General features: G+C 43.0%; 1 protein-coding gene across 1 annotated transcript in view; it reads left to right on the top strand.

Annotated features, from left to right (window-relative positions):
- ERC1 (ELKS/RAB6-interacting/CAST family member 1) overlaps positions 1-26,282 on the top strand; it is a 534,404-nt gene that overhangs the window by 224,107 nt on the left and 284,015 nt on the right. Inside the window, exon 13 of the mRNA XM_054718763.1 lies at positions 12,893-13,028. Coding sequence (XP_054574738.1) covers positions 12,893-13,028 — 136 coding nt within the window. The remainder of the gene's footprint in view (positions 1-12,892; positions 13,029-26,282) is intronic.

Raw genomic sequence — 26,282 nt, 5'->3', positions numbered from 1 at the left:
GGGGTCCCGGGACCCATCGCGACCCGGGGGGGCGTGGCCGGGCACGGCCAGCAGCCTCCCCGGGGTCCAGGGCTGCATCGAGACCCGGGCGGGCGTGGCCGGGCACGGCCAGCAGCCTCCCGGGGGTCCCGGGACCCATCGCGACCCGGGGGGGCATGGCCGGGCACGGCCAGCAGCCTCCCCGGGGTCCAGGGCTGCATCGAGACCCTGGGGGGCGTGGCCCGGCACGGCCAGCAGCCTCCCCGGGGTCCAGGGCTGCATCGTGACCCGGGGGGGCGTGGCCGGGCACGGCCAGCAGCCTCCCGGGGGTCCCGGGACCCATCGCGACCCGGGGGGGCGTGGCCGGGCACGGCCAGCAGCCTCCCGGGGGTCCCGGGACCCATCGCGACCCGGGGGGGCGTGGCCGGGCACGGCCAGCAGCCTCCCCGGGGTCCAGGGCTGCATCGAGACGGGGGGGGCGTGGCCGGGCACGGCCAGCAGCCTCCCCGGGGTCCAGGGCTGCATCGCGACCCGGGGGGGCGTGGCCGGGCACGGCCAGCAGCCTCCCGGGGGTTCCGGGACCCATCGCGACCCGGGGGGGCGTGGCCGGGCACGGCCAGCAGCCTCCCCGGGGTCCAGGGCTGCATCGAGACTGGGGGGGGGCGTGGCCGGGCACGGCCAGCAGCCTCCCTGGGGTCCCAGGACCCATCGCGACACGGGGGGCCGTGGCCGGGCACGGCCAGCAGCCTCCCTGGGGTCCAGGGCTGCATCGTGACCTGGGCGAGCGTGGCCGGGCACGGCCAGCAGCCTCCCGGGGCGGGGTCCCCGGCGATCGCCACCCTTGCCTAAATGGATGGTGCTGAGAGGGATCAATGGGGCCAATGGAAGGAGCAGGTGGTAGTTGACCACGGAGGCCATCTGCAGCAGCTGGATGCAGAGTTCGGGTCCACGTTCTCCAGGTTGGCCTCCATGGGGCCCGTGTCGCACCCATTGTAGCCGAGTGGGCATGCTGGCGTAGTAGCCCCAGCATGAGGCCAGCATCCCAAGCCAGGCTGCGGAGGGAGGGAGGGCCTCTGGGCTGGGAGCACTCCCCGACCCCAGTGGACAGGGCACAGAGCAAGCAGCAGAGAGCTACTAGGGGTGGTGGGTGTGGTGGCCTGGCTTCCAAGAGGCTGGCTTCAGCTGCTGTGGCCTGCGCTGAGGTGGCTGGTGGTGGGGGCAACTGCGTGGGCGCATCCGTGGCTGGGGCACTGGGAGACGTGGGACTGCAGCCCAGAAAGCGAGGCTCAGGAGGACCTGGTCACCGACCCCGGGCATTGAAGCCGCCTCCTACAAGATGGATCCTAGCCTAGGTGTGTGGGAAGCAGGTTCAGGAACCTCTCCCTTTGCGGCGCCAGAGCCCAGGCCTGCCAGCGCCCCAGAAGAGACCCCCACCAGGATCGGGGGCTTGACCGGTCTCTAAACCAGGGTGGCCATTAGCCCAGGCCTGCCAGCACCCCAGAGGAGACCCCCAACAGGATCGGGGGCGTGACCGGCCTCCAAACCGCCAGTGACCCTAACCCAGGCCTGCCAGCGCCCCAGAGGAGATCCCCACCAGGATCGGGGGCATGACCAGCCTCTAAACCGCCCTCAGCCCTAGACCAGGCCTGCCAGCACCCCAGAGGAGACCCCTGCCAGGATTGGGGTCATGGCCAGCCTTCAAACTGTGGCGGCCCCTAGCCCAAGGAGGCCTCCTGGCCGAGGACGCCTGAGTCTGTTCTTGACCTAGGGCCGGGCTCTCCCCGCAAGGGACTCAGAAGCCACCAGAGTCTAACTGCCAGTCTCTGGGAGTGCATCCACTGTCCACCAAAAAGTAGGGCCATCAAACCATTCAATCGCAGTGCAGGCACAGGTCCGTGGCTGACGGGGTGGAGGCCAGACCAAAACAAAACAGCAGAAACACCCTGCCCACCTGGGCAGGTACTGCTGTAGTCCACGTGGCCTGGGCAGTGTAGAAAGCGCTACCTTCTCCCAGGTCCTGTGCTGGCACTGCCGCCTCGCTCACCCTCAAGCCCCCCTGAGTCCTGACAGCAAAGTGTGTGGGGCATTCTGCAGGAGTTGTACCGTTCTGAGTGCTTTTGCCCAAAGACACACTTTGGGATGAATTCAGAGCCACATCTCATTTCCCATGAGACTGGAAGAACCATGTGAAAGGATTTTGACAAAAGCTTTCCACATCTCTGTTTATTCTTTTGAATCCATAAAATGACCTTAAAAAAAGCATCCGGGCCACCTAAGAAAGAATGCACTTTCTGGCCAGAGCACGCAGGATTCTTTTGCCCAACAGGTTAAAGGGAGCAGAGCTGGCACAGTGGGAATGGCCCTGGTGCCCTATGAGGAGACCGGGGGAATGGGGTTGCCGAAATTCCATAAGCCTCTTGCCACCTTCTCCTTTGCAAACCACACCATCCAGATCCACCAGGAGTGGAGGCAACTGGGAATCACAGCCGTGATTTGGGACATGGTGAGCAAATCTTGAGGGGCCTCTGAAAACATCTGCAACTGATTATAAGACTGGTCTTTATTTAAAAAGAAATAAAAGAACAGCTTTGTTGAGATATAACCCATATACTGTACATGTCACCTAAAGTGTACAATGAACTGGTTTTTTAAAGTAAATTCAGAGTGGTACAACCATCACCATGCTCAATTTTTAAATATCTTCATGACCCATCCCCTCCAAAAAAAACTTCTACCCATTGGAATCACTTTCCTGATCATCTTCCCCAAAATAGATTGCACTTTAAAGGTGGGTAAAGGAAAGTTGAGGGAAGTTAAAACACTGCACAAAGGATATTGTAAGATGACAAAGCCCAAAGTGAAGATGATGTGTTTTCTTTAAAAATATATATATTTTTAAAATTTCAGAAAGGGAGAGGGAGAGAGAGATAGAAACATCAATGATAAGAATCACTGATCAACCGAAACCGGTTTGGCTCAGTGGATAGAGCGTCGGTCTGCGGACTGGAAGGTCCCAGGTTCGATTCCGGTTAAGGGCATGTACATTGGTTGAGGGCACATATCCCGGTGGGGGGTGTGCAGGAAGCAGCTGGTCGATGTTTCTCTCTCATCGATGTTTCTAGCTCTCTATCCCTCTCCCTTCCTCTCTGTGAAAAATCAATAAAATATATTTAAAAAAAAAAAGAATCACTGATCAGCTGCCGCCCCAGGCCCCCTACTGGGGATTGAGCCCGAAACCCAGGCATGTGTGCCCCTGATCAGAATCAAACCTGGACTCTTCAGTCCACAGGCCGATGCTCTCTCCATTAAGCCAAACTGACCAGGGCCATGTGTTTTCTTCAAGTTCTGCGTGGTTGTAATGGTCCCCAAATCTATACTAATAAAAGGGTAATATGCTAATTAGAGTGGTTGTCTTCCGGACATCTTTCCAGACAAAGCCGCAGTGGCTACAAAGGCCAAGGCTCAGGCAGCCATAACCAGCTGCAGTGGCAGCAGCATTGGGGTTATGGGGGTGGTGCCTCCAGAGGGAGGCCAGACGGGGGGCCAAGGCACAGGCAGTTTGGGGTGATCAGGCTGATAGGGGAGTGCAAGGTAGGGGCAATTAGGCTGGCAGGAGATCAAGGTAGGGGTGAGCAGGCAGGCAGGCAGTGGGGTTAGGGACAATCAGGCAGGCAGGCAGGTGAGTGGTTAGGAGCCAGTGGTTCCAGATTGTGAGAGGGATGTCCAACTGCTGGAAGTTGGACATCCCCTGAGGGGTCCCAGATTGAAGAGGGTGCAGATTGGGCTGAGGGGCACATCCCCTCACCCCCCCAGTGCACGAATTTCGTGCACCGGGCCTCTAGTAAATAGATAAATAAAAATACCCTGACCTAGTTCTATGACTTGGGGGTAAAGATCTGGAAACAGCTTAAGTGCCCATCAATAGATGAGTGGATAAAAACGTTGTGGTACATTTACATAATGAAATACTATGTAGCTGTAAAAAAGAAGGAACTCTTAACCTTGGAGACAGCATGGATGGACCTAGAGACTAGTATGCTAAGCAAAATAAGTCAAAATAGTTAGGCTCAGTGGATAGAGCGTCGGCCCTCGGACTGAAGAAGGGTCCCGGATTCGATTCCGGTCAAGGACATGTACCGTGGTTGTGGGCTCTATCCCCAGTAGGGGGCGTGCAGGAGGCAGCTGACTGATGTTTCTCTCTCATCGATGTTTCTAACTATCCCTCTCCCTTCCTCTCTGTAAAAATCAATAAAATATATATATTTTTTAAAATAAAGAACAAAATAGGTTCAGAGAAATGGATGCATGGAACAGAATAACAGATCTCAGTGTGTGGGGCAGAAAGGGCAGGAGGAGATTAACCAAAGAACATATATACATAACATATGGACTCAGACCATAGTATGGGGTGGGGCGGGGGTTGGGTGGAATGGGGCAAAAAGGGAGAAAATGAAAGACATCTGTAATACTGTCAACAATTAAAATTTTTTTTCTTCAGCTAACTAAAAAAAAAAAAGGAGCAAAAAGTTACTTATTCTCAGATATAATTATGGTAAAATGTACTGAAGAATGAAATTGACTTTGATTGGATCAAAAGTTTAGCCTATAACATCTGCCTTTTACCAAAAAATAGTCAAGTGGTTTTAATTAGGTTTCTTACTCCATGTGTCCTATTGCTTGAAATAACCAAGCTGCTCTACAGATGTTAATGGTTGCCAGCATCGGATGGAATAATTCACAGATGCAAGGTGAAAAGAATTTGCACACCATTAAATTTTTTTTTTCTGCCTTAAAACAGAGAGCAAAATCTTTGTATGGAATAAGCCATTGTTATGAGAAATTTAATTTTGAAAAAGAGCAGTTGACTCATGAACACAAAATTTTGTCTTTGTCTTTTCTGAACAAAGATCTCAATCTGTTTTTTCTGTTACTTGATATCATTGATATCAGATTAATAAAATTAGAAATATTAGCACAGGAAAATATGCAGTGAGGAGATTAAAATATAGACATTAATTCCATTTTTATTTCTCTCAGTGGTAACTGGTTTTATTATATTTCCTGTGGCTGAATCTTTCTGTAGATATACTTAAGATGGCAGAAAGTAAAAATCTGAATTGTGACCTTTTAATAGTATATTAGTGTCACTTCCATCAGACAGTGACTTTTTATCTTATCGTCTATGCCATCAATTTACTATTTAATTTTGAATAATTTCTTATAATTAAAATTCTATGCTGAAGAAGTATTTAGAACTTATATATATAAAACTTTTTTTTGCCCAGAAGTAGACTTATATCCAAATTATCGAAAAGAAAATTTGTTTTTAAAACCTTTTATAGAGGATTTCAGTTTTGTTTTTGACAATATTATTAACTATATTCTCTGAGAAACCTTTATTACATTGAACAATAAAAATGCCAGATTTTTTCATTAATTTTATAAATGTATGGTTGAGTGTGAAGGAAGTAAATAAATTTTAGAGGTAAATATCATGCAAAATATATAATAGGGTTTATTTAATGATAAAATAGGTTGAACATTAGAAAATCTCAAAAGTCTGTCAATAAATTCAGCATTCATTTACCACTAAAATAGTAGACACTTTTGGCAGGCAAGGACTAGGTAAAAAGTTTCCAAAGAAAAAACTACAGCAAGTACCTGTCAATGGTGAAATGTAAAAGTCACTTTCTTTAGAATCAGGAGAAAGACAAAAGTATACCCACTCTCACTACTTACTTTCATCATAGTTCTGGAATTTCTAGCAAGTTCAATAAGACAAGAAAAAAGAAAGTGTAAATATTAAAAAATTAATTATTATGTATTATATTTCTACATAGAAAACCCAAAAGAATCCACAGAAAAAGTATTAGAATTGGCAGGAGCATTTACCAAGTTTGCCAGATATAAAACCCATATACAGAAATCAAGTGTATATCTATATGCCAGCAAGAAAACATTAGAAAATTTAATTTAAAATGTCATTGAAATAATGTTTTCAGGTAAAGATCATTAGTGCATGGAACCATTAGATCAAAGTTGATGAAAGGGTGAACCTAACACACAGAATAGACCAGGCTGTCACTACCTTCATTCTGATTATTCTTCACTAATGAATAAATAATCAGTGTGGAAACACCATTATTTTGTATTTTGACCTAAAATCTTGAAACTGAATCTGTTTAAAGCTAATTTTCAATATCTAAGAAAGAAAAAGCATGAGGTAAAGAAACAAACGACACCGTGAAGAAACAAACAGACATTCCAAAATTTGAGTCATTTTACAGAACTCACATTCTTTAACAAATCAGTGGTATTAAAAATGACAGGGGAGGAGATGAGGGACTTTTCTCTAGATTAATAGAGACTTGAAAGAGAAGACAAATACAGTGCTATGGATTGTGTTGCAAATCTTTTGGATTCTGATTCAAATGAGCCAGTTTTTTAAAAAAAATTTTTGTAGAAAACTGGAGAAATTTGCATATAGACTAGATATGAAATGATAATAAGGAATTACATGTTAATTTTGTTAATATTTACATTGTTGAAAAGTACTTTTTTAAGAGTGACACAATGTCTGGAACTTAAAATGACAACAAAACATATAAGGTACCTATGAATAAAATAAATACTGGTCTTTTATTGAGGATATTTTAACATGTTGTTGAAAGGCTTATAAGGAGAACTAAATAACTGGAGAAATGTGCCATGTTAATGAACTGAAAGACTCAAGAGCATGAAAGTGTCAGTTTTTCCCAAATTGATAAATATATTTGGTACAATTTCAATCAAAATCCCGAAAGGCTGCTTTGGATTTTGGTTACTGTGGTTGGTTGGTTGACTGGTTTAGTGGAACTTGACAAGCTGTTTGTGAAATTTATAGAAGTGTTAAGGGACAAGAATAGCCAAGACAGTCCTGAAAAGGAACAGGTAGGCAGCTTTACTTTACTAGATATTAAGACTTCTTATAAAGTAATTATATAGTAATTAAGGTAGTACAGATTTGATGCAGAAATATACAAAAATATCAGAGTAGAGAGCCACACAATAGGTACACATGTATATATAGATTTTTTTTTATTGTCTAAAGTTTTACATATGTCTCCATTTTACCCCCGATTGACCGTCGTCGCGCCCCCCCGCCAATCCCCGCAGCCATTCCCACCCCGGGTAAGCCCCCACCGCCCCAGTGTCTATGTCCATTGGTTATGCTAATATGCATGCATACAAGTCCTTTGGTTGCTCTCTAATCCCCCCACCTCCCCTGCCATTTGTCTCTGGATCTATTTTTGTACATCAAATTATCTTGGTCATTATATCTCCACACTAGAAGCCCGATGCAAAAAGATTCGTGCTAGAATGGGCTTTCCTTTCCCTGGCTGACAGCACCGCCTTTCCGCTCTGGCCCAGCCCCTTTGCGCTCAGGCCCAGAGCCGCCTCTTTCCACTCCGGCCGCTCCTTCCCACAGCTGCCAGAGGCCCTGAAAGACCCGGAGTGGGGCAGAATGCCTGCGTTGTCGCCATGGCAACGATGCAAGCGTCCCGTCACTTAGCAGCTGAATATGCAAATTAACTGCCATCTTTGTTGGGTTAATTTGCATATCACTCCAGATTGTCTGGTGGCATAGCAGAGGTATGGTCAGTTTACATGTTTGTCTATTAGGTAAGACTAGAGGCCCGGTGCATGAAATTTGTGCACGGGAGGGGGGTTGTGTCCCTCAGCCCAGCTTGCACCCTCTTCAATCTGGAACCCCTCAAGGAATGTCCGACTGTCCGATGGGCAGTCGGACATCCCTCTCACAATCCAGGATGGCTGGCTCCCAATAGCTTGCCTGCCTGACTTCCTGATTGCCCCTAACCGCTTCTGCCTGCCAGCCTGATCACTCCCTAACCACTCCCCTGACAGCCTGATTGCCCCTAACTGCCCTCCCCTGCAGGCCTGGTCACCCCTAACTGCCCTCCCCTGCAGGCCTGGTCCCCCCCAACTGCTCTCCCCTGCAGGCCTGGGTCCCCCCCAACTACCTTTCCCTGTAGGTCCGTTCGCCCCCAACTTCCCTCCTCTATCGACCTGATCACCCCTAACTGCCCTCCCCTGCAGGCTTGATCACCCCAACGGCCCTCCCTTGCAGGCCTGATCCCACCCAACTGCCCTCCCCTGCTGGCCTGATCGCCCCCAACTGCCCTCTCTTGCAGGCCTGATCCTTCCCAACTGCCCTCCCCTGCTGGCCTGATCGCCCACAACTGCCCTTCCTTGAAGGCCTGATCGCCCACGACTGCCCTCCCTTGCACACCTGGTCCCTCCCAACTGCCCTCCCCTGCTGGCCATCTTGTGGTGGCCATCTTGTGTCCACATGCAGGCAGCCATCTTTGACCACATGGGGGCAGTCATCTTGTGTGTTGGAGTGATGGTCAATTTGCATATTACTCTTTCATTAGATAGGATAGAGGCCTGGTGCACGGGTGGGGGCAGCTGGTTTGCCCTGACGGGTGTCCTAGATCAGGGTGGGGGTTCCCTTGGGGCATGGGGCGGCTTGGGCAAGGGGTCTGTGGTGGTTTGCAGGCCGGCCACGCTCCCCGGTGACCCAAGCGGAGGCCCTGGTATCTGAGGTTTATTTATCTTCTATAATTGAAACGTAGTAGCGGAGGCCAGGGCAGGCCAGGGCTGCGGGAGCTTGGCTTCCTCCATCGCCGGGGGCAACTCAAGCCTCCTGCTCTCTCCAGCTCCGTGGCTGCTGCCATTTTTGTTGGGATTTATTTATCTTCTATAATTGCAACTTTGTAGCTTTGAGTGTAGGCCTGGGCTGGCCAGGGCGGCAGGGAAGCTTGGCTTCCTCCATTGCCAGGGGAAACACAAGCCTCCTGCTTGCTGCAGCTCCGTGGCCGCAACCATCTTGGTTGGGTTAATTTGCATACTTGCTCCTGATTGGCTGGTGTGCTTGGCTTGTGGGTGTAGCGGAGGTACGGTCAATTTGCATATTACTCTTTTATTAGATAGGATATTTGTGAGATCATGTGATATTTCTCTTTCTCTGACTGGCTTATTTCGCTTAGCATAATGCTCTCCAGTTCCATCCATACTGTTGCAAATGGTAAAACTTCCTTCTTTTTGATAGCGGCATAGTATTCCATTGTGTAGAGGTACCACAGTTTTTTAATCCACTCATCTACTGATGGGCACTTAGGTTGTTTCCAAATCTTAGCTATTGTAAATTGTGCTGCTATGAACATAGGGGTGCATATATCCTTTCTGATTGGTGTTTCTGGTTTCTTGGGATATAGTCCTAGAAGTGGGATTACTGGGTCAAATGGACGTTCTATTTTTAACTTTTTGAGGAAACTCCATACTGTCTTCCACAGTGGCTGCACCAGTCTGCATTCCCACCAGCAGTGCACGAGGGTTCCTTTTTCTCCACATCCTTTCCAGCACTTGTTGTTTGTTGATTTGTTGATGATAGCCATTCTGACAGGTGTGAGATGGTACCTCACTGTCGTTTTGATTTGCATCTCTCGGATGATTAGTGACTTTGAGCATGTTTTCATATGTCTCTTGGCCTTCTGTATGTCCTCTTTCAAAAAGTGTCTACTTAGGTCCTTTGCCCACTTTTTGATTGGATTGTTTATCTTCCTTTTGTTAAGTTGTATGAGTTCTCTGTAAATTTTGGAGATTAAACCCTTATCTGAAATAACATTGGCAAATACACTGAGTGGCCAGATTATTATGATCTCTGAACGCATAATAATCTGGCCACGGTGCATGAATTCATGCATGGGTGGGGTCCGGCCAGCCTGGCCAGGGGGAGGGGACATGGGCGGTTGGCTGGCCTGCCTGCTGGTCGAACTCCTGGTCGAGGGGATAATTTGCATATTAGCCTTTTATTATATAGGATATACACTGAGTGGCCAGATTATTATGCGTTCAGAGATCATAATAATCTGGCCACTCAGTGTATGTTCTCCCATGCAGTGGTCTTTCTTGTTGTTTTGTTGATGGTTTCTTTTGCTGTGCAGAAGCTTTTTATTTTGACCTAGTCCCGTTTGTTTATTTTCTCCTTAGCCTCTATTGCCCTAGGAGCTGTGTCTGTAAAGATACTGCTATGACATATGTCTGCTTTTTTATGCCTGTGGAGTCTTGTAGGATTTGTATGATTTCCCAGCTTACATTTAAGTCCTTTAGCCATTTTGAGTTTGTTTTTGTGTATGGTGTAAGTTGGTGATCTAGTTTCTTTTTTTTTTGCATGTATCTGTCCAAATTTCCTAGCACCATTTATTAAAGAGACTGTCTTGACTCCATTGTATACTCTTTCCTCCTTTGTCAAATATTAATTGAGCATAATGGCATGGGTCGATTTCTGGGTTCTCTGTTCTGTTCCATTGGTCTATATGTCTGTCCTTGTGCCAGTACCAGACAGTTTTGAGAACCGTGGCTTGGTAATATAGCTTGATATCTGGTAATGTGATCCCTCCAACTTTGTTCTTCTTTCTCAGGATTGCTGTGGCTATTTGGGTCCTTTTTTTAATTCTAGATGAATTTTTGTAGAGTTTGTTCTAGATCTTTGAAATATGCCGTTGGTGTTTTAATGGGGATTGCATTGAATGTGTAGATTGCTTTGGGTAGTATGGACATTTTAATGATCTTGAGTCTACCAATCCATGAACATGGTATGTTCTTCCATTTGTGTATGTCTTCCTCTATCTCTTTTTTTTAATGTCCTGTTGTTTTCCGAGTACAGGTCTTTTACCTCATTAGTTAAGTTTATTCCTAGGTATCTTAATTTTTTTAGTTCAATGGTAAATGGGATTTTTTTTTTTAGTTTCTCTTTCTGTGAGTTCATTATTGGAGTATAAAAAGCCATAGATTTCTGGATGTTAATTTTGTATCCTGCTACATTGCCGAATTCATTTATTAGTTCTGGTAGTTTTTTGATGGAGTCTTTGGGGTTTTGTATGTACAGTATCATGTCATCTACGAATAGGGACAGTTTTACTTCTTCTTTTCCAATTTGGATTTCTTTTATTTCTTCTTGTCTGATCGCTATGGCTAGCACTTTCAGTCTGTGTAGAGATTTTATACACGATAGATATAGCAATGCATATACGTTATGCTGGACAATTAATTATCAATATATGTCTTCTTACCTCATACCATCCCTGAAAATGAAATTATATCTCTACTTCATACCATATACAACATACGTTTCAGGTGGATGAATCACTTAAGTGTAAAAGACTAAGTTACAAAAGTTTCAGGGAATATCTTTATGAACTTGGGATGGGGAAGATACTGTGGAAAAAAGACAAGATTTCAAACCACAAAGGAGAAGATTGGTACATTGAAAGCATATCATATTAAAAGCAATCAAAGAAATAATTCATAAATTGTAAGAAAATATTTGTGTAGCACATAGCAGATAAAGGATTATGATCCAGAATATATAAAGGATACTTACAAGTCCTTAAGAAAAAGATATCCTTATTGAAAAATGGACAAAACACATAAGTATCTATTTCACAGAAGTAGGAACAGGAATGGTCAAATACTACAAGAAAAGATGTTCAGCCTCAGTAGCCAGGAGCATGCATTTTAAAACTATATGACATATTTTTAATTTGTATCTACCAGAATGATAAAATTTAGGAAGTCTGATAGTACCAAGTGTTAGTGGATATGTAGAAGTGTAACAGATATTGTTTTGCACTACTGGTGCAAGTATAAATTAATATAACTTCTTGGAAAATATTAAACTTGAAGGTATACCTACTATATGACTTAAAGTTCAGTTTGTAGGCCTATACCTTGGAGAAACTCTTGAACAGGCATACCACAATGTATCTAGCAGCATTGCTTGTAATAGGAATAAATGAAACAACTCAATTGTTTATCAACTTGGGAATGTGTTAAAACAATTGCCATATATTATTTTATACTGCATTGAAAATGAAGGGATAAAAAACTACATTATACTCATTGATCAGTCTGAGTCTCAAAATATATTGAAAAGATGCTCTAACCGGTTTGGCTCAGTGGATAGAGCGTCGGCCTGCAGACTGAAAGGTCCCAGGTTCGATTCCGGTCAAGGGCATGTACCTTGGTTGCGGGCACATCCCCAGTTGGAGGTGTGCAAGAGGCAGCTGATCGATGTTTCTCCCTTATCGATGTTTCTAACTCTCTTTCCCTCTTCCTTCTTCTCTGTAAAAAATCAGTAAAATATATTAAAAAAATATATATATATATTGAAAAGAAAAAATAGTTTATTAATAGACTTTATATATAAATTTAAAAAACATGCAAAATAAATGAAGGATTGATATATGCAACAAAACTTTAGTAAAAGCAAGGGGATTTTAAACACAATTTTTAGGATGTAGGATATTCTTAGCTTAGTGTGGAGGCAGTGGTATAGGATAGGGAGCTTCAGAAGTAGATATAATATTCTATTGCTTAAGCTGGTTTCCTACATCTTTATAGCATTATTTTCATTTATATATACATTGAATATTGCCTTTTGAAAGTGTGAAAGATATAATAATAGTAGAATAAGATTTGTATCACAAAACCTTTCTTAATCAGCTATTCTACTATTTCATAGCATTGATGTCAGGAGATTTTCATGTTTCCAACATAAATCTCTGACTTGGTTTCTTTTTCATTTCAAACTATCTCATGCCCTCCTTTTCTTTTAGGATTTCATTGTGCTTCATAAAGTACATGCTGAAATACATGTTCCTGAAACATTATTGTTAACAGTTTGCTACTATTGGTTGGAGTGCCCTTGAAAGTGTTGCAATCATTTTGCAGCAGTAATTCTTTGTTGGTTTTCAGCCATTCCTTGGTGGCAGTGGTGTAAAGCTGTAAATGAACTTTTTTTCTATGCATATATATGAATAGCTTGATTTTTCTCCTCCCTTATCAACAGGCAAGTGAAAGACCAGAATAAGAAGGTAGCAAATCTGAAGCACAAGGAACAGGTGGAAAAGAAGAAGAGTGCGCAGATGCTAGAGGAGGCTCGGCGAAGGGAGGACAGTCTCAACGACAGCTCCGCACAACTCCAGGTGAGAACAGGAGAATCTGCAAGGCTCTGGTGAAGAGACTTGATCCGGAATTGCATGTTGTTTTTCTCCTCATCTCTAGCCTCCTCTTTTTCCTCTTTCTAACCCTGCTTACTGCCTTCCTCTCAGACCAACTGCTTAGCAATAAAGGAATGGCTTTAAATAGAAAAGGCAAGTTTTATTCCACAGCTTTGTGCCGACACCTCAGCATAGGAGAAAGTTCATCTTGCTTCAAGTTGATCGCACTTAATTGGTAAGTTTTATTTCAGTTTAATGAGTGGGTACTGTTTAGCTTTAGGGTGGTCATTGTAACTATTGTGCATTTTTCTTTATTAAAGTGCAATTCTGGTCTTGGTTTGTGTCTATATTTTTAACTTCCTTCTTTTTCCATTCTTCCTTTCTCCCTTTTCTCCCCATCTTCCACTCCTATTTTTCCCTCCCTCTTTATTTCCTTCCTTTTTAAAAATTCAGAGAGCATATTTCACAGTCATGCAAGATGTATAAACTATAATTTTTACCTCAATGGAGTGATAATTATGTGTGAACCTAATTATTTACAGATTAAGTTAAACAAGGTTCAGTAGCAGTAGTAGCAGTGACCATATGATAAGTGTCAATTATGTGTCCAGTCCTTAAAACTAGGTCCTTAGCATTCATTATGTCTAACCTTCACAATGATCCAGTGTGCCTGCGATTTTGTGCACATTTTACAGATGAGGAAATGGACTCAGAGAAATCGAATTACTTAACTCATGTACGCACACAGCTGAATGGCTCTGTCATGATTCTGAGACTTCCTGGATCTCTAGCCTGTCTTAATGAAGGTTTACATTTTAGAGAAGAATACCGTAAACTTGTTAGAAACTTCTGCTGAGACTGTAAAGCCATGGCCAGACTTTTTTCTCTCATTGTAACTTCTAATTGGGTATGATAGAGTGTTTAGGTCACAATTGCATAATTGTGAAATCTTTACTGGAGAGATTTGGAGGCATTATTATCTAGTATATGGAAGCCATTTTTAGGCTTTCAACATATTCATTTCAGACATTAAAATCCAAATTATTATCTATTTTCATTTCATCTATATATATAAAAGCCTAAGTAACCGATTGACCGGTCAACCAGTTGCTATGAGGCGCACTGACCACCAGGGGGCAGACACTCGATGCAGGAGCTGCCCCCTGGTGGTCAGTGCACTCCCATAGCGGGTGTGCCGCTCAGCTGACCGGGATGAGCTGACCGGGATGAGCTGACCGGGATGAGCTGACTGGGATGGGCAGGGCTGGGATGAGTGGGAGTGGCTCCTCCCTGCCACCTGCTGCTTGGCTCACTACTACATCCCTGGGGGATGTTTCAGCTCAATCTCCGCAGGCCATGCCGAGGGACCCCACCGACTGTGCCTCTAGTTTTATATAACTTTTACTGATTATAAAATGTATATACCTTATAGAAACAGTATAAATTTCCTCAAATGCACCGACGTTTGAAAAAAAGCAGCATGCCAATTTCCCTTGTCTTTGCTAACAATAATTGAAACTGTCAATTTTCTCTTCTTTCTTCTGTGTGTGTGTGTGTGTGTGTGTGTGTGTGTATGTATGTATATGTTGTCGGGTCTGATGAGTGGGAAACATATAATGTTTGTTTTAATTAATATTTTCATTTGTTGTTAAAGTAATATATATCTTCGATGGGAGCTATTTTCCCGTGAATTTTTTGCTCAGTTTCCCCCATTTTGAGAACATATAAACCTTTTAAAGTTGTTCTAGGCTTCTTTTCTACTTTTTCTTTTGAATTTAAAATACTTTAGGGTATTTTGTGTGGTGATGGTCTTAGCTTTTCTTCATTGCTAACAATTTCACTATAGGAAATTATTTCATTACTCACAAATTTAAATTGTCTTCTTTATGTTTAATGAAATTGTTTAATAATTATTCTGTTTCTGGTATTTCAATATAATCTTTTTTGAACTTGGATCACATTGGTGTTTTGTTGTTTGTTTTTTAATCCTCACTGAAGGATATTTTCCACTGACTTTAGGGAGAGGGGAAGAGAGAGGGAAACACAGAGAGAAAGTGATGTGAGAGAAACACAGCCATTGGTTGCCTCCTGCACGAGCCCTGACCATGGCCCAGGCCTGGGAGGAGCCTGCAACAAGGTACGTGCCCTTGACGGAATCGAACCTGGGGCCCTTCGGTCTGCAGACCACCGCTCTATTCACTGAGCCAAAACAGCTAGGCCATGGCTCTGTCATGATTCGGAGACTTCCTGGATCTCTAGCCTATATTTTTAATTACAGAAAATATTTTATGATAAGATAAGCCCTTCTTTATGTTTGCCCCTTACCTGTTTCATTTGTCTTGTTTCTCCCTCCCATGTAATGTTTTCCACTCCCCATCTGCCTTTGTAAACCCAAACGTGCCCTTTTGGTCTTCTATCAGTTGTTGCGATAACAACAAAAGTGCTTTCATATGCAGTCTCTTATTTCCTCCTTTTATAATCCAAGAGAAAAGTAATCATAGCACTTATTTGTATATTACATTTAGAGGAAACGAATTTAGAGTGGATGAATGACTTTTCCAAGGTGATTCAGTATGTGATAGATTTTAAAGATTAAGGTAATGAAAAATGATAGCTGATGGCCATATGCAAGACACATGTATATAATTCATTCAAATATAGAGAAAAGAGCACTGGGCTACAAATAGGATACTTTGGATCTGTTCTCAGTTCTTTTACTAGCTAGCTCTGCTACTTATTTCTTAACTGCCTTATTGCAAATGATAACCCAGCAAAAGTGAGTATCCTCAGCATCCAGGTTGTGACCTCTAAAAGTTGCCAGCAATTCTTGGAGAAATGGCTAATAGTAGAATTCATGAGGGAGTAGAATAGTAGAAAACCAGTTGATTGAGGATTTATATTTTAAAAAGTTTTTACTTCTGATTTTTTTTGTTTGTGTTTTCAATTTCTGAATATACATTTGGGTCTACCTGTTTGATGTTTTCATGAAATAGGAGAAGTAAAAGTAAGGAATTATTTTAGTATTTTAATATTTCCAACATGGCATTATGATTCTAGGATTAAAATACATTCTTACGTTAAAAATAAATAATTTATACTTAATGTTTTGAACTTTGATGAGTATGAATACTTAATCTTTATCAGATACCACCAAAGATTAATTCTGTTTATCATTAACACATAGTGTGTTTTCTTTTGTTTTTCAAGGTTAAAGCTTGGTTTAAACTTGAAGGTTCATTTCCACCTTTTGCTATTCAATGTCTGCCAGTTATGGTGTTAAGAACATTGCTGGCTTCAGTCAGGTAGAAGTTTCAGCTTGCCACAAAGTAGTAGTACCGCTTTCTTATTTACTGTATTATGAAAAATAAATTACATTTTTAAAAATAAATAACACACACAATGTAAATAATGAAGTATTATAAAGTGATAGTCTCAAGGATATTAATGGCATCCCAGAAATCATACATATATATTCCTTCCCAATCATTATTTCCTCCATTCCTTTAGAGAAAATCATTATTGTGACTTTTGTTGTTCTTTGCTTTTCTTTATGACCTGTGTATATATAAATAAAAAGTATAGGTTAGTTTAGCATGTTTTTATTTTATATAAATGGATTCATTGTATTTATTCTTTTGTGACTTCTTTTGTTCAACATCATGTGTGGGATTTATTCATGATAGTGGCACTTAGCATTTGTCCTTTTATTATCCTTGCTTGCTGTGTTTTTCTTAAATTCAAAATTCCACATTTTATCTTGAAAGTGCTCTGAAAAAGAAAACTATTTCTTTCCAATTTTCCATTTTTTGAATACTTTAATGGAACTAAAAGTATTCCTTTTGGCAGAAAGTGAGTTTGGATATAAATTACTTTGCTCTTTGTTCTTGGCTCAACATATTAAAAGTATTTTGAAGAGATTAAAGAAATTCCTTACAAATGAAATGAAAATGATATCCTTAAATGCACTGAATCTAGTCCTCCCACAGATTCTAAACACTGCTTTTGTTTATCCTGGCCTTAATGCCCTTTCTTAAGATATCACATTGCCACTAAATTGTATCCTATTTGTACCTTTGTGTTTTGGACAATTACTATGATCTATATTACCTAGGCTCAACCTTTTTCGGTTTTAGAAGCCCTTTTACTCTCTTAAAAATTATTAAAGTCCAAAATGTGATTTTTATGTTGCTTATAATTATATATACGCAGTTACTTACTGACCCAGCTGTCCAACATCTAGATGTATCTGACATACACAAACATTTCTTTAAAAATATTCTTTTATTGATTGCAGAGAGGAAGGGACCGGGGGGGGGGGGGGTGGAAGAGAGAGAGAAAGAGGAGAGAGAGAGAGAGAGGGAGAAACGTCAGTGATGAGAGCGAATCATTGATTGGCTGCCTCTTGCACTACCCCCACTACAAATCGAGCCTGAAACCCAGGTAAAACCCGGGCATGTGCCCTGACCAGGAATCAAACTGTGACCTCCTTGTTCTTAGGTCGACACTCAACCACTGAGCCATGCTGGTCAAGCTATACACAAGAATTTTTGCAATATTGTTGGTAATTGCAGAATATTGGCAACAACCTAATTGCCCAAAGGTAGGAGGGTGCTTGAATCCACTATGGCACATCCATACATTGAAGACTGCCAGCTTTTAAAAAGAATGAGGGCACCAACTGGGTGGCTCAGTGGGTTGGAGTGTTGTCCCATACACCAGAAGGTTGCAGGTTTGGTTCTAGATCAGAGCACATACCTAAGTTACAGGTTTTTTTTTTTTTTTTCTAAATATGTTTTATTGATTTTTTACAGAGAGGAAGAGATAGGGATAGAGAGTTAGAAACATCGATGAGAGAGAAACATTGATCAGCTGCCTCTTGCACACCCCCTACTGGGGATGTGCCCGCAACCAAGATACATGCCCTTGACCGGAATCGAACCTGGGACCCTTGAGTCCGCAGGCCGACGCTCTATCCACTGAGCCAAACCGGTTTTGGCTAAGTTACAGGTTTGATCCCCCGTGTCTGTGTGTGTGTGTGTGTGGGGGGTGGGGAGCGCGGGGAGGGGGCAATTGACTGATGTTTCTCTCTCTCACTATCTCTCTCCCTCTCTCTCTCCCTCTCCCTCTCCCTCTCCTTCTCCCTCTCCCTCTCCCTCTCCCTCTCCCTCTCCCTCTCCCTCTCCCTCTCCCTCACCCTCTCCCTCTCATTCTCTCTCTCATTCTCTCTCTCCACACTTCCCTTCTCTCGCTGCCTCTCTCTCTCTCTCTCTCTCAAATCAATAAAAATAATCCTCAGGTGAGGATTACAAAAAAAAAAAAAAGAATGAGGATAGTCGCTAATGAACTGATATGGAGTGATTTCTAGGACATTCTGTCAAGTGGGAGAGGGCACAAAAGACTATTTATAATATGCTACTCTAGGTATAAGAAAGTAAAAACATATGATCTTATTTTCAAAAGAAAACAGGAAGGATAGACTAGAAACTAAAGAAACCAATGATCTGTGGGAGGGGTTGGGAGAGGAGTGGAAAGAAGGGGAAACCAGATTTTGGTTTCTATACACCTTTCTCCACTAAAATGATCCAAGATTTTTTGGAAAAGTGGTTGATTCCAGGGCTGGGGCAGGGAAAATACACAGTGAGCCTGGACAACCTTGTGGCTTCAGAAAGTAGGAACATGCTCAACAAAAAGATCTCTCTCACAAGATTTGGGGTCTTATAATGTCTTACTAGGTATATATGTGACTATTTTAAGACTTGATTATACAATGTTGTTTTAAAGTGTTTCTAGCTTGGTCCATATATACTCATATTTAAACTATTTTACAATTCCAGTTGATAGTCATGCATATAGGACACAAATATTAAAGACAATGAGACACATATTGGTGATTCTGTGGGGTGTGTGTGTGTGTGTGTGTGTGTTTTAACCTTTTGCACTTGGATGTCGAGTGTGACTCGACACGGTTAGCATAAGAATAAAGGAATCGAGAAAAAAGCAAGCGAGTGCAAAGGGTTAATTATAGTGCCTCTTCTGTTGATGTGCTGCATTTAGTTTTGCCAAACTTCGTTTCCCTTATTTAGGAATTTCAGAATGAAAATTTACCATTTGTGATATTATGGATAGACCTAAAGGGTATTATGCTAAGTGAAATAAGTCAGTCAGAGAAAGACAAATACCATATGATTTCACTTATATGTGGAATCTACAGTAGTGGTTGCCAGAGGGAAAGAGGGTTAGGGGACTGGGTAAAAAAGGTGAAGGAGTCAAGAAGTACAGATTGTTAGTTACAAAAAAAGTTATAGGGATGTAAAGTACAGCATAGGCAATATAGTCAATAATATTGTAATAACTGTGTACGGTGCTGGGTGGGTACTGGAAATATGGGAGGGAATACTTTGTAAAGTATATGATTACCTAACCACCATATTTTACACCTGAAACTACTGCAAAATAATATTGAATGCAAATTATAATTGGAAAATAAAATTAAAAAAGAATTTAGCTCTGTATAATTAAATTCAGTTTTGAGTCTGTGCAGATAGAGACAAATAAATGTCCACCCCTTTCTGTGAACATTAAATATGCTCATTATAACCTTTTTTATATGTGTATATGTCAAAAGTTGTGTTACAGTGCAATTGATAGAGTAATTGCTTATATGAAGAACTGAAATTAGGTAAATCCCAGCAACAAGAGCCTCTCAAATAAGTCTGTGGAAACATGATTGTAGTTGATTTGACTGATGCTAATCTGGGGATTAGAAAATCTCTCATTGAGAGCCTACTCATCTTTTAAGGTTCAGATCAAATGCTCTTTCCTTTGTGAAGCCTGCTTAAATCCTCTTATTTTAACCTAGAGGCCCAGTGCACGGATTCATGCACTTGTGGGGTCCCTCGGCCTGGCCTGTGCCCTCTTGCAATCCGGGACCCCTCTGGGGATGTTGGACTGCCAGTTTCGGCCCGATCCCCACAGGCCAGGCTGAGAGACCCCACCAGTGCGCAAATCTGTGCACCAGGCCTCTAGTATGCATATAAGATCTTTGGTTAATCTCTACCCGTCTTCCCTCCTCCCCTCCCCTTCTGAGATTCATCAGTCTGTTCCATTATTTCCATGCTTGTGCATTGAGCATCTGACCCTTGGTGGTCAGTGCGCATCATAGCTACCCGGTTGAACGGTAGAATGGTCAGACAGTCGCTTAGGCTTTTATATACATAGACTGGAGGCCCGATGCACAAACATTTGTGCAAGAGTAGTCCTTCCTTCCCTCAGCTGCCGGCACCGGCTTCCCTCCTCTGACTGTCAGCAGGCACCCGGGACCCGGGCTGCTTCCCTCCTCTGGCCGCCTGTGGGTACACAGGACCCGGGCTGCTTCCCTCCTCCGGCCGCCTGTGGGTACACAGGACCCGGGCTGCTTCCCTCCTCCGGCCGCCTGTGGGTACACAGGACCTGGGCTGCTTCCCTCCTCCGGCCGCCTGTGGGTACACAGGACCCGGGCTGCTTCCCTCCTCCGGCCACCCGCAGGCACCCAGGACCCGGGCTGGCTTCCCTTGGGCCGCCCGCAGGCACCCAGGACCCAGGACCCGGGCTGGCTTCCCTCAGGCCCCGGCTTTGTCAGGAAGGATGTCTGGAAGACGTTCGGTCTAATTAGCATATTACCCTTTTATTATTATAGATTAATCACACCCTCTGTTGTAATTCCATTAGAGTTTATTTCTACTTTGATTTCAGGCCTTATTTTATCTTACTCGTATTATTTTCTAACTAGAGGCCCAGTGCATGATATTTGTGTACAGGTAGAGTCCCTAGGCCTGGCCGGTGATCGGGGCCAATCAGGGGCCATCTGGGACCGCGGGAGGTTGGCCAGCTGGCCCCAATTGAGGCTGATCAGGGCATCCGGCTGGGGAGGGACCGCAGGAGGGCTTGTCTGGCCCCATCTCACCTAGTCCTGATCGGCCGGACCCCAGTAGCAAGCTAACCTACCGGTTGAAGTGTCTGCTCCCTGGTGGTCAGTGTGTGTCATAGCAACTGGTCGAGTGGTCAACCGCTCGGTCGGACACTTAGCATATTAGGCTTTTATATATACAGATGATTTTGTGTGTTGTTCTCTCCATGTACTTGGGTTTGGGAACCATGTCTTGGTACTTTGTACATAACTGGTTCTCTAGAAAAACGTTTATTGATTTTAGTTGCATTGATAGATGTCAAGAACACTCATTCACAAACATCTTAGACTGGCCTTTGGAGTTGCCCATTTTCCAAACGCTTTAAGTACAGTTGACTTTTGAACAATGTGGGGGTTAGGGTCATTGACACTCCCACCGGTTGAAAATCCCCATAGAACTTTTGACTCCCCCCAAATTTAACTGTTAATAGCCTCCTGTTCACTGGAAGCCGTACTGATAGCATAAACAGTTGATGAACACATATTTTGTATAATTTTGTATATTTATTATGTATTCTTACAATAAAATAAGCTAGAGAAAAGAAAATGTTATGAAGAAAATAAAAAGGAATAGAAAATACTGTGTTTATTAATACCATAAGTTTGTGTCATCTATTTAGAAGATGAATTGTCTCTCTGTGCATTCATGACATATCTGACTTTTTCTTAGTCTTTTTTGGGCTTATTTCTAGGATGTGCAGTTCATCTGCAAGTTTCTTCAAATTGTTGCAAGTTGCCAACATCTTTCCAATATATTTATTTTTAAAAATCCACATATGAGTGGATCCACACAGTTTAAATCTGTGTCATACAAGGGTCAACCAATAGCATAAACAGTGTATTTCTAGCCTCCTTTTTAAGTGAGATAACCAGCTAGCATAGCTATTCTATTCTAGGTAAGCTGATAGTGTTGGTATTCCTTAAATACAGTATATTAGTTTCCTAATTAATTTATGCTCTTCTGTTTATACAGAATCTTTTTCCTATAGATTTCCAGTTTTACTACCTAAAGATTCTGGTTTAAAATGAACCTTTGTTGATGAACTGTATCCTGTTCTTGTTACTGTCTTCTGCATTGTTCCTCAGCCTATATGTTTAATTTAATTTTATTGTTTTATAATTGCTCTTGCGTGATTTAATAATTCTTCCATTCTCTTCTTGACTAGTTTACATTGGCTGCCTATTAAGGGCTATTTTTAAATTTTCTTTTTTGATTTTCTTAAACAATGTTTTGCACAGGTAAGCTGTTCATTAACTATAGCTATAATTGTTGTAAATAACAAATAAAATTTAAAAATTTAGAAAAAATTTTTTTGTTTGATATTATTACATTTAACATTCTAATGTCCTCTAATATTTCATAGGTTGCCCTTTAACAAAAGGTTGCATATTTTAACAAAAGAAATGTCCTCTTCCTTCAGTTGGGAATATTTACCTTACATATTTTTATACTTTAAGCAATAACACTCACTTTGTCTTTTGACAAAACTACCAAGTTTTGGTCACATTTTACTAAGACAAGGTAGACTGGATTAGAAGCAAGGCTCATATTAATAGTGGTTTGGTGTTTTGTTTTCATTTATAACAAAGATAAGTATCTGAGTTGAATCTTGAGGGAGGGTATTGTCAGAGAGATTAATGGGACTGCTGAAATAACACTTGGGTCTTCTGAGACCAATGTTGTGAAGAATACAGTTCAAAGAAAGTGAAAACAATAGGAATAGAGATAGGGGAAGCAATTCTCTATATATGAATATTGCCTTAGATGCAGAATTAGTGAAACATTTGTGTTTTTCTTTCAAATTTGATTTGATTTACTCTATCTACAAATTTTTTTTTTCATTTTGGTAAGATTTCTTTTTTCCCTTTTTGAAATGAACACTACTTTATTCTTGGTCTTCACATTGGTCATGGGGATAATTATTTTAAAAAATCCTTTTAAAAATTAAGATTTTCTCACATCTTTCTAGAAATAGTATGCAATGTGTCACATGCTAGATACCTCTAAGATATCATTGCTTTTCTTTTTGTAAAAATAAATTTTAGATTCTTCTTTTTTTTCTTTAAGTATATTTTTACTAGAGGTCTGGTACACAAAATTCGTGCACGGGTGGGATCGTAGGCAAGGCTGGCGATCAGGGCTGATCAGGGCCAGGACGGAGGGGAGATGACAGTCGCCGGGCCGGGAGTGGAAGGAGCAGATGCTGGATGCCTATGCTGCCATCGATGGCGTCCTGCCACTGCGTGGTTCCCTGCCCCCTCCCCCCTTTCCTTGCTGCTGCACCACCACTGCGGCAGGCAGGCAGGCAGTGGGCCAATCAGGGCCTGCTGGCTGGGGGGAGGGACAGGGCACGGGGAGGTTGGCCACTGGCCCCAAGGAGGGAGCCAGCCCTTGGCCCCCCTGGGAAAGGGCCGCATCCGCTGCTACCCACCCCCAGCTCCCTGTCCTAGCCCAGGGCCCGAAGGCCCTGGTGAGGTCGGGAGAGGAGGCAACGGTTGCTGGGGCGGGCAGGGAAGGAACAGACGCCAGCCGCCACCGCTGCCATTGTTGGTGCTCTGCCTCCCTCCCTCCTCCTTCCCTCGCTGCCACGCTGCCACCATGGCGAGTGGGCGGCAGGCCAATCGGGGCCTGCTGGCCAGGGGGGAGGGACATGGCATGGGAGGTTGGCCGCCGGCCCCGAGGAGGTAGCTGGCCCTCGGCACCCCTAGGAAAGGACCGTGTCCATTGCCACCCGCCCCTGGTTCCCCTTCCCAGCCTGGGGGCCGGGGAGAGGAACCACAGAAGGTTGGCAAACAGGAGGAGGTTGGCTGTGGGAGCGCACTGACCACTAGGGGGCAGCTCCTGTGTTCAGCGTCTGCCTCCTGGTGGTCAGTGCACGTCATAGCAACCAGTCGTTCCGGTTGTTCTGGTCACTTAGGCTTTTATATATATAGATTGATTTCAGAGTGGAAGAGAGAGGGGAGAGAGAGATGGAAACATCAATCATGAGAGAGAATCACTGATCGGCTGCCTCCTGCACACCCCCTACTGAGGATCGAGCCTGCAACCCAGGAATGTGCCCTTGACCAGAATCGAACCTGGGACTCTTCAGTCCATAGGCTGACGCTCAATCCACTGAACCAAACCGACTAGGGCTTGGTTTCTTCTTAACAGACCTTCTCCTTGACCTATTTAAAGATTTAATCTTATATAATTTCTCCCTTTTAAATTATTTTTTTCCTTGGCAAAACAGGAGTTTTCTATCTAGAATATGGGCATGGGTGGGTTTTTATGGTATTCTCAATCAGGTATTAAATGGAGTTAGGATAACACTGGAAAAGTGTACATATAAACCAACGTCTCATTTTACAACCCTGTGGGTAGTTGCTAAAATTAACTTAAAAATTGTTTTTTTGCAGGTGAAGCACCTACTTAGATTATTGTCATGTATGCAACTTTTTAAAGCTTTTACCTCAAACTATGCAACTTTTTACCATTTAGAAAAATTACTTTTAAAAACTCGGCAGTTTTGAAATATACTTTAGATACATTTCCCTCTGGTTAAAACTCAGTGCCATTTGATAGCCAATGAAATTTATTGAAACAGTGTTTGTTTATTTATTTACTATTTTTATTTATTTTTAATCTTCACCCAAGGAGTGAGGTTATTTTTTCCTTTGATTTTTAGAGAGAGTGGAAGGGAGGAAGGTTAAGGGGAGAGAGACATTGATGTGACAGAAACACATCAATTGGTTGCCTCCCACATGTGCCCCAACTGGGGGCAGGATCAGACCTGCAACTCAGGCACATGCCCTTGACTGGGAATCGAACCCTTGACTCTCCAGTTCACAGACCAATGTTCTAACCATTGAGCACACTGGCCAGGGTGAAACAATGTTTATTGATAGTATTGATGTGTAGCCTGCTCAGGCGTTTCCTAGAGTTAAGTTTAGCACTATTCTATGGAAACTTTTGGCCACATCTTTTGAGCTTATTACAAGAATTCTCACCATAAAATAGTGATTAAAGTTAAAATTGGCAGTAACATTCTGTGTTCTGTAAGTACTATGTTCTCATCTCAGTGAAATGAAATGGTTTAATCCTCTTCTTTGTATTATTGTGGAAACTCCTCCCTTGCATTTGGAAAGTAACATCTCCAATAAGATTCTTATTATTTTTAAGAGAAAGCAGAAGCAGACATATATATATATATACATATATACACTGAGTGGCCAGATTATTATGATCTCTGAACGCATAATAATCTGGCCACTCAGTGAGTGTATATATATGTCTGCTTCTGCTTTCTCTTAAAAATAATAATCTTATTGGAGATCTTACTTTCCAAATGCAAGGGAGGAGTTTCCACAATAATACAAAGAAAAGGATTAAATATATATATTAGAGGCCTGGTGCATGAATTCATGCATGGGTGGGGTCCGGCCAGCCTGGCCAGGGGGAGGGGACATGGGCGGTTGGCCGACCTGCCTGCTGGTCGAACTCCTGGTCGAGGGAACAATTTGCATATTAGCCTTTTATTATATAGGATATACACTTAGTGGCCAGATTATTATGCATTCAGAGATCATAATAATCTGGCCACTCATTGTGTGTGTGTGTGTGTGTTGTGTGTGTGTGTGTGTGTTGTGTGTGTGTGTGTGTGTGTGTGTGTGTGTGTGTGTGTATATATATATGAGGCCCCGTGCACGAAATTCGTGCACTGGGGGTGGGGGTAGGGTGAGGGAGAGTCCCTCAGCCTGGCCTATGCCCTCTCGCAGTCCGGGATCCCTCTTGCAGTCCAGGACCCCTCACTCCTTACCACCCGCCTGCTTGCTGCTCCTTACCTCTTGGCTCACTGCTCCTTAGCACTGCCACAGAGGCACCGCTGCGCTAGCCAGCTGTGAGCCCGGCTCCTGGCTGAGCAGCGCTCCCCCCATGGGAGTGCACTGACCACCAGGAGTCAGCTCTTGTATTGAGTTTCTGCCCCTCGGTGGTCAGTACGCGTCATAGCGACCAGTCGTTCTACCGGTCCTTCCGCAATTTGGTTGATTTGCATATTAGGCTTTTATTATATAGGATATATCCCTTTTGCTAAGACCTTAAAGGCAAGAGTTAATATCTCATGGACCATATCAATTTATTATTTTAAGTAAAAGATTATTTTGGGGGTTTTTGGTAAAGACTTTGAAAATGTATGCTTATTCTTTTTATAAGCATACCAACCAAAGGAGACATGTCCTAAATTAGGTAAACCTCATATCCTTGCCCAAGTTTCTGATATCCAACTATCAGAATTTTCAAGATGACAATCTGG

This window comes from Eptesicus fuscus, chromosome 7, assembly GCF_027574615.1.
Source record: "Eptesicus fuscus isolate TK198812 chromosome 7, DD_ASM_mEF_20220401, whole genome shotgun sequence".
Taxonomy (NCBI): domain Eukaryota; kingdom Metazoa; phylum Chordata; class Mammalia; order Chiroptera; family Vespertilionidae; genus Eptesicus; species Eptesicus fuscus.
Note: the sequence above shows the minus strand (reverse complement) of the source record. Positions and strands in the feature narration are given on the sequence as shown.